The following is a 7,500-nucleotide window of genomic DNA, read 5'->3' on the forward strand; positions in this document are numbered from 1 at the left end:
TCGTACAGTACGCGAAGAGAGAGAGAGAGAGAGAGAGAGAGAGAGAGAGAGAGAGAGAGAGAGAGAGAGAGAGAGAGAGAGAGAGAGAGAGGGTGGACACTACCAATTTAGAAAACTAATGGGGGGACTAAGTGGTTAAAAAAAATAAAAACTTGCTATAATTCCAAATCTTGAGCATTATTACGGTAAATTAATAGAATGTGTAATAAGGATTACAATTAAAAAAAGCCAGAAATTGGTTCTCACGGATAACAATTTCAGGGAGGAAGCTCTGTAGACGGAACAGCCACTTCGAGACGCGCGAACGTAGGAAGTTGAAACAAACATTACTAGTGCTATACCCAAGGCCAATATATTGGCCTTGGCTATACCGTACCTGCTTATATTAACTTTGCGTGGCATGAGTTGAGTTCCATCAAAACGTGAGTTGAAAATTATGGCTTTTGACACGTTTTTCAGAAAGACATTTTACACAAGATGTCTTCACAGCCGATGTCCTTGAGCTAATAGTCAGCCTACTGTGATAGGTTGTGTACAATGCATAATAGTAGCGAATGGATGGACGTAGCGTCGAACCAATGTCCTGTTATTAGTGCAAAATGTTTGATAATTTGTGGAATTTGTGGTCGTAAGGTCATACAACGCCCAAGTGCAATTGGGAGAAAACTCAGCAGTTGCATTATGAATACAAGTAAATAAGAAAGGAAGCAAGAAAAGAAGTTAAGTAATAGGATATTAAACAAGTGCATCTAGGGCCGAAGGAACCCTGCAAAAATCCCCCAGTAATGCCGACAGTGCACTTCATAAGGATTGGAGTAAAGGTAAATAAATTAGTACATATGTTTTTATCATAGGCTACCTCAATGCATCAATTATAACCAGTAAACCAAATATTTTTGTATGTTTGAAAATGGAAATTGTCGAGAGACAGATATAATTAGAAGGACCGTGGTTCATGTTTACGAATATACTCAGAATGTGTAACATGGTACTATAGCGGTATATAGTGGGTTATACGTTTGCCTGGTTTAGTTCCTCTTCTTTATACTCTACTGCTGCTGACGTAAAATTATTGTTCGCTTTGATAACTAGGACAGCAATGGCTGATTTAGTGATATTATCATTAACAGCTAAATGAATGTAAGTTACCTACTAAACATTCATTTGATATTGGAAGTTTCTGATACAATAAGAAAAATCATAAATTTTCTAAGCTGTTCCATTAGCAAGTTTTCCTCCCCTTAACAAAACCTTAATTGAATCTCTGTTACACTTGAGTTGTAGCCGTAGATATTTTTTCTATCCAATGTGTATCCCATAACCAAGCAGTTCGGACATTCCTACCCCCCCCCCCCCCTATTCTGAAGATATCTAGATAGCTAAAAGTTTCCTGTCCGGTTTGGTGTTGTTGAGTGGAACCGTCCAAAACCAGATGGGATAGTTACTTCTAGTCAAAATTGTATCTGTGCTTTCTTTCAATTTCAAAAAATTGTATTGCCAATCTTACTTTTGCATTTGTACTAAAGTTTGTCCTTTTCTTTGTGGCCATCAGCAAACTTTCTAACATAATATTTCACCAGAACGTAATTTATGTGGTTATTTGTTGGATTATGTATAGCAAGAGCCATTGATTGATATATTTATTTACTAATCTATTTATTGCCTTATTAGCGTAACACTTTTTCTTGTTGATAGTATTTTTATAAATTATTTGATTTAGTAACACAAGGAATTATTATTATTATTATTATTATTATTATTATTATTATTATTATTATTATTATTATGTAAGCCACAATCCTAGTTGGAAAAGCAGGATGCTATAAGCCCAAGGGCTCCTAGAACAGTGTGCCTGTGTGTACCTTCTTTAAACATGTTGGACAAAAACTTTGTCTATTAAATTTCTTATTCCTGATCTGGATATTAATATGTCGGTTCTTTATGCATGTTGCATAAGATTTTTCATAATTCTGTACCGCCATGCAGTTAATTCTAAGTCTTTCTTATCTATCATAAAGCTCAACACTACCCAGTATTTTAGAAGTTTTATTCCCGCTGCGACCAGGTTGGGGAATGATCTTCCTAATCAGGCAATTGAATCGGTGGAATATCAGAGTTTCAAACTTAAACCGAATGTTTTTATGTTGAACAGACTGACATAAGTCTGTCTTCAAAGTTTATTTATTACAGACCAATTTTAACGTTGTTACTGAAAAAATGTTAAAACATTGTCACATTCACTGGACATTATAACTGCTTCATGAGGTGTGCACTTTAAAAATCCATGGATCACTTTCTTATAGCCAATACGCAACCTTGCTAAAATTCTTCCTTCTTTTTATTCTTCTGCCTTTATGATTGCCATGGAGAAATAATTTACTTTATTTTTTTAATTTATTAACATTCATTATTCCCGATTGGTTGTCATTTTGATACTATGAAACGCTTCATGATGGTAATGTAATCTTTAACGGGTAGTTCAGTGTTATATTGCTGATTTAGCGGCAGCATTTGCTTTTTCATTAACAATCCCAACCAAGGCTGATATCCAACATATTTTAACTACCTCATTAGGAATAGAATTTGTTAAGCTCTTTTATTTGCAATACCTGTTCCCAAGTGTGTAACCTTTTAGGATTTCCATGGCATTTCTTGAATCGTTATAGATGACGAACTGATGTTTCAGTAGGTAATGAGAACCGACTTGTTTTGTCTTGAGGATATTGCAGCACAGCCAGCCCCTATTGAAGATTTAGACTCATCAATATATAGAGCATAATGAATGGGAGGTAAATCAGTTGTTGTTTGCGGATGATACTGTACTGGTTGCAGACCGGAAGAGAAGCTTGGCCGATTAGTGACAGAATTTGGAAGAGTGTGTGAGAGAAGGAAGTTGAGAGTTAATGTGGGTAAAAGTAAGGTTATGAGATGTGCGAGAAGGTTAGGTGGTGCAAGGTTGAATGTCATGTTGAATGGAGAGTTACTTGAGGAGGTGGATCAGTTTAAGTACTTGGGGTCTGTTGTTGCAGCAAATGGTGGAGTGGAAGCAGATGTACGTCAGAGAGTGAATGAAGGTTGCAAAGTGTTGGGGGCAGTTAAGGGAGTAGTAAAAAATAGAGGGTTGAGCATGAATGTAAAGAGAGTTCTATATGAGAAATTGATTGTACCAACTGTGATGTATGGATCGGAGTTGTGGGGAATGAAAGTGATGGAGAGACAGAAATTGAATGTGTTTGAGATGAAATGTCTAAGGAGTATGGCTGGTGTATCTCGAGTAGATAGGGTTAGGAACGAAGTAGTGAGGGCGAGAACGGGTGTAAGAAATGAGTTAGCAGCTAGAGTGGATATGAATGTGTTGAGGTGGTTTGGCCATGTTGAGAGAATGGAAAATGGCTGTCTGCTAAAGAAGGTGATGAATGCAAGAGTTGATGGGAGAAGTACAAGAGGAAGGCCAAGGTTTGGGTGGATAGATGGAGTGAAGGAAGCTCTGGGTGATAGGAGGATAGATGTGAGAGAGGTAAGAGAGCGTGCTAGAAATAGGAATGAATGGCGAGTGATTGTGACGCAGTTCCGGTAGGCCCTGCTGCTTCCTCCGATGCCTTAGATGACCGCAGAGGTAGCAGCAGTAGGGGATTCAGCATTATGAAGCTTCATCTGTGGTGGATAACGGGGGAGGGTGGGCTGTGGCACCCTAGCAGTACCAGCTGAACTCGGTTGAGTCCCTTGTTAAGCTGGGAGGAACGTAGAGAGTAGAGGTCCCCTTTTTGTTTTTGTTTCTGTTTCATTTGTTGATGTCGGCTACCCCCCAAAATTAGGGGAAGTGTCTTGGTATATGTATGTATGTATGTTCCAAGAGTGGTAGCTTAGCTATTAATCCTCCCACATTATGTAATAAAGAACAAGGGTCTATATATATATATATATATATATATATATATATATATATATATATATATGTATATATATATATATATATATATATATATATATATATATATATATATATATATATATATATACTGTATATGTCCGGTGACGCTCAGTGGCATAGTCAAACGAGAGGCACACTCAGGAACCACAATCTCCCGCAAATTGTTCAAACTGATGTGTTGTAATTAGGAAAGGGGGGGGGGGGTTGATAAGGGTTGAATCTGTGTATATGTGCGAGTGCATGTATATCTATTTAAATACATAGCATTCATTTTTGACGGATCGCATACACTAGTAGCGATAATGATCTGGCTCGCATCCCGTACTTTTTGTTTAGTCACATTCAGGCTGTGTATTTTGGGGAATGGCGTTGACAGGCATGTATCAGGAAAATTTATGATTATAAACCATGCTAGTTATACATTTATTTACCTGTTCTGGTATTATATTTTCACTACATGCTAGTCCTTACATCTTTGTTAATATTTTTGTAACTGCAGTAGTACTGTATTTGAGTCATTTCAAGTTATTCTTAAATGTCCCTGTACCGCAGTTGAGGCAAGTGTGTTTGAAACCTTCAGCGCCACCAGCCTCCCCTATATAATAAAGAGCAAGTGTCTGGAACAAGTAATTGAATAAGAACTCGTTAAAATGGCTCTAATTAAAGAGCAGGAATGTTAATGCTGAAACTTGGCATTTTTAGTAACTCAAAATGGAATTTTTGTGTGTAATTGTATCTTGATCAATCAGTTGAAGAATATATATGGTTATGTCACTCTTGAACGCAATAAGATTTCGTCATATATAGGCGTAACCAACAAGGACAAAAAAATACTGTATATGAACATTTTATAGTTTGAGTGAGTCAAACACTGCGTCAAAATCCCTTAGACTTCACCAACCTTTGTCTCAAGTTCGAAAAAAAATCTGATAGAGGCATTGGTGTGAAGTCTTTGAACCCTATATAAGATTGCAAACCAGTTCCGTCAAAGGACACCTAACAGAGGCTACCTGTTTACATGACTATAAAGTAATGTAGAACAGTTATATTACCTTTGCGTGTTAGGTTGCGTTTATCGATGGAGGAGAAAAGGTGTTAGACTTCTTTATATAGGTTTATGAGATCTTAATCTTTAATTTGTAAATTCTAGAGATTATGAATATTGCCAAATATGTGGCGCACTAATTTACAAGAACATTGTGATAGTTGCCAGATTGTTTTTTTTTTTTTTTTTTTTTTTTTTTAAATAAGCTTTGCAGGATTGTTATCGTACAGAACGATATATTTTCAGCTCTTAATCAGGATGTATAGAGACCTGGAGATTTGGTGGTTCAATATTCAGAGCAGCTTGATCTAGAGCTTTGCAACTTTTATTACAGAAAAATTGGTTTTGTTAAGACTTTTATTGTTGACTTATAAATTTATGAAATGATAAATACGAATGATTGTAAATTAAATCAAACTAATCTCTATAATCTATGCTCAGATTATGTGGTATGTAGTATCAGTAATTTCACAAATTCATATAATCAATAGATTACAGTTATATTACCATTAGTGTCAGCGACCCGTCAAAAATGACGGCGAAATATCTAGATACACACATACATTCAACCCTAGATACCCCCTCCCCCATTCCTAACTACAACCACACCCACCAGGGTATGACTACTCTCCAAACGTGGCCAGAGAGATATAGGGTAATTGACAGTGACCAACAACAACCCAATAACAAAACTGAATTTTTACTTCATCCATCATTAATTAAGAAACTTCACATAACCACCTTCCTCTCGTGGTATGAAAAATACTCATCCATTGTTCATAATGAGTTACGTGTAATTGTTGGTCTGCTTTTTGCCGTCAGAAAAACTGACATTTATATCCTTAACTGTGGAGAGACATTGACATTGACAGGATGAGAACAGAGCTCTAAAGACAAAGCCGTTTATTTACCTGTGGTTTTTATTGATTTAGTTTCTATTACATAGTGGCGCTCATATTGGTAGGTCTACGACTTCCCCCCCCCCCCATTAATGTATGTATAATGGATCAGTGGGTCGATGAATGACATAAGATAAATTTGGCCTCTCTCTCTCTCTCTCTCTCTCTCTCTCTCTCTCTCCTCTCTCTCTCTCTCTCTCTCTCTCTCTCTCTCTCTCAGCTTACTTTTTTTTATAAAGCTGAATGACTGCTCTGCGTTATGTTGCCATTAACGACTCTACCTTTTGGTGTTAACTTTTAAGTAAATAAGAAATGGACGTTAATGCTTAGTCTTAACTGCTTATATACGTGTATATGTAAGTGAGTGTGCGTTGATGTCTGTTTGTTTTAAGAGGGGCTTATAAGTTTTATTTTCAGAACGTTTCTTAACTGTTTATATATAAAATGCATCCATCAACAGATCTTTAACCCTTTTATCCCCAACGCTATTTGGAACTTTCCAACCCTTAACCCCCAGGGGTTTTAGTTTTTCAAGCACCTTTTGCAATATATTTTTTTCTAAATTGCTCTAACAGCCTTAATTTTCGCCATAGAGAGGTCAGGTTGGTCTCATTGCTTTGGAAAATGCCTGAAGTTTCTCATAAAGTTATCAAAAATATGCAAATAAAAATAAAAAAGTTTTAAGATCCTAAAACGATTTTTTTTGGTCTCCTGTTGTAACTCTCTTGTTGCTATCTTTTTTTCCTTTGTCGTGTCGATGTACTGCTTTGCGTTGCGGTAATTTTGCTAACTTTTTTTAAAAGATCTGTATTTTTGACTGACTAAAGATAATAAGGGAAAACAAATCTGACCTTATATAACGGCAATTCGAGCAAACCACATTGCAAATAATTCTCCCGTTAACTTGCATGTGGGCATCAAAACAGGTCCATTCACTATGTCCCTTACCTCTGCCCGTGGGCGGAACCGTTCGTAACAAGCAAGGCGCCAAAAAACACCCAGAAGAGTAGACGAGGCAGCAGAGGTTGTTAACAGGAAATTCGTAAGAATCTTGAATAACTCACCGCCAGCTGTTTGTTGTACTCGGTGATATTAGTCTGGTAGTTCCATGCGGCGTTGATTGCCCTGATGCAGGCATTCGTCAGGTCGTCATTTTCCTCCCGGAGGACTCTCCGGGCGGCGTTGTCCAAAGTGACGCGGTCCACGTGTATGTGGCCGTCTCTGATTGTGTTCAAGCCTACATGTAGATTTGTACCTGCAGTTCAAATTGGGTGATTAGTTATGAATTCATTTTTTTATCTCATTCCACAAATTTCAGGATTTTGTGTTTATAGGTAAATTAGCGATAATTCTTATGCCTATAGCTAAGGGGAATCTATTTGGGCAGATGTGATGACAACTCTTAATGACAGAGGTAAATGCCGTTCTCAAAGGAGAAACTGAGAACAGGACTTAAATGTAAAAATAATGACTATTCTTATAGAGAAAACTTGTATATATATATATATATATATATATATATATATATATATATATATATATATACATAATGTGTGTATATATATATATATATATATATATATATATATATATATATGTATATATATATATATATATATATATAT

The 7,500-nt window shown here is 36.4% G+C and overlaps 1 protein-coding gene across 1 annotated transcript in view; it reads right to left on the reverse strand.

Annotated features, from left to right (window-relative positions):
* The window catches only part of LOC137653424 (angiotensin-converting enzyme-like), a 44,003-nt gene that overhangs the window by 22,307 nt on the left and 14,196 nt on the right, over nucleotides 1-7,500 (reverse strand). Inside the window, exon 2 of the mRNA XM_068386800.1 lies at nucleotides 6,940-7,130. Within this exon, the coding sequence (XP_068242901.1) occupies nucleotides 6,940-7,130 (191 nt within the window). The remainder of the gene's footprint in view (nucleotides 1-6,939; nucleotides 7,131-7,500) is intronic.

This window comes from Palaemon carinicauda, chromosome 14 (assembly GCF_036898095.1).
Source record: "Palaemon carinicauda isolate YSFRI2023 chromosome 14, ASM3689809v2, whole genome shotgun sequence".
Taxonomy (NCBI): Eukaryota; Metazoa; Arthropoda; class Malacostraca; order Decapoda; family Palaemonidae; genus Palaemon; species Palaemon carinicauda.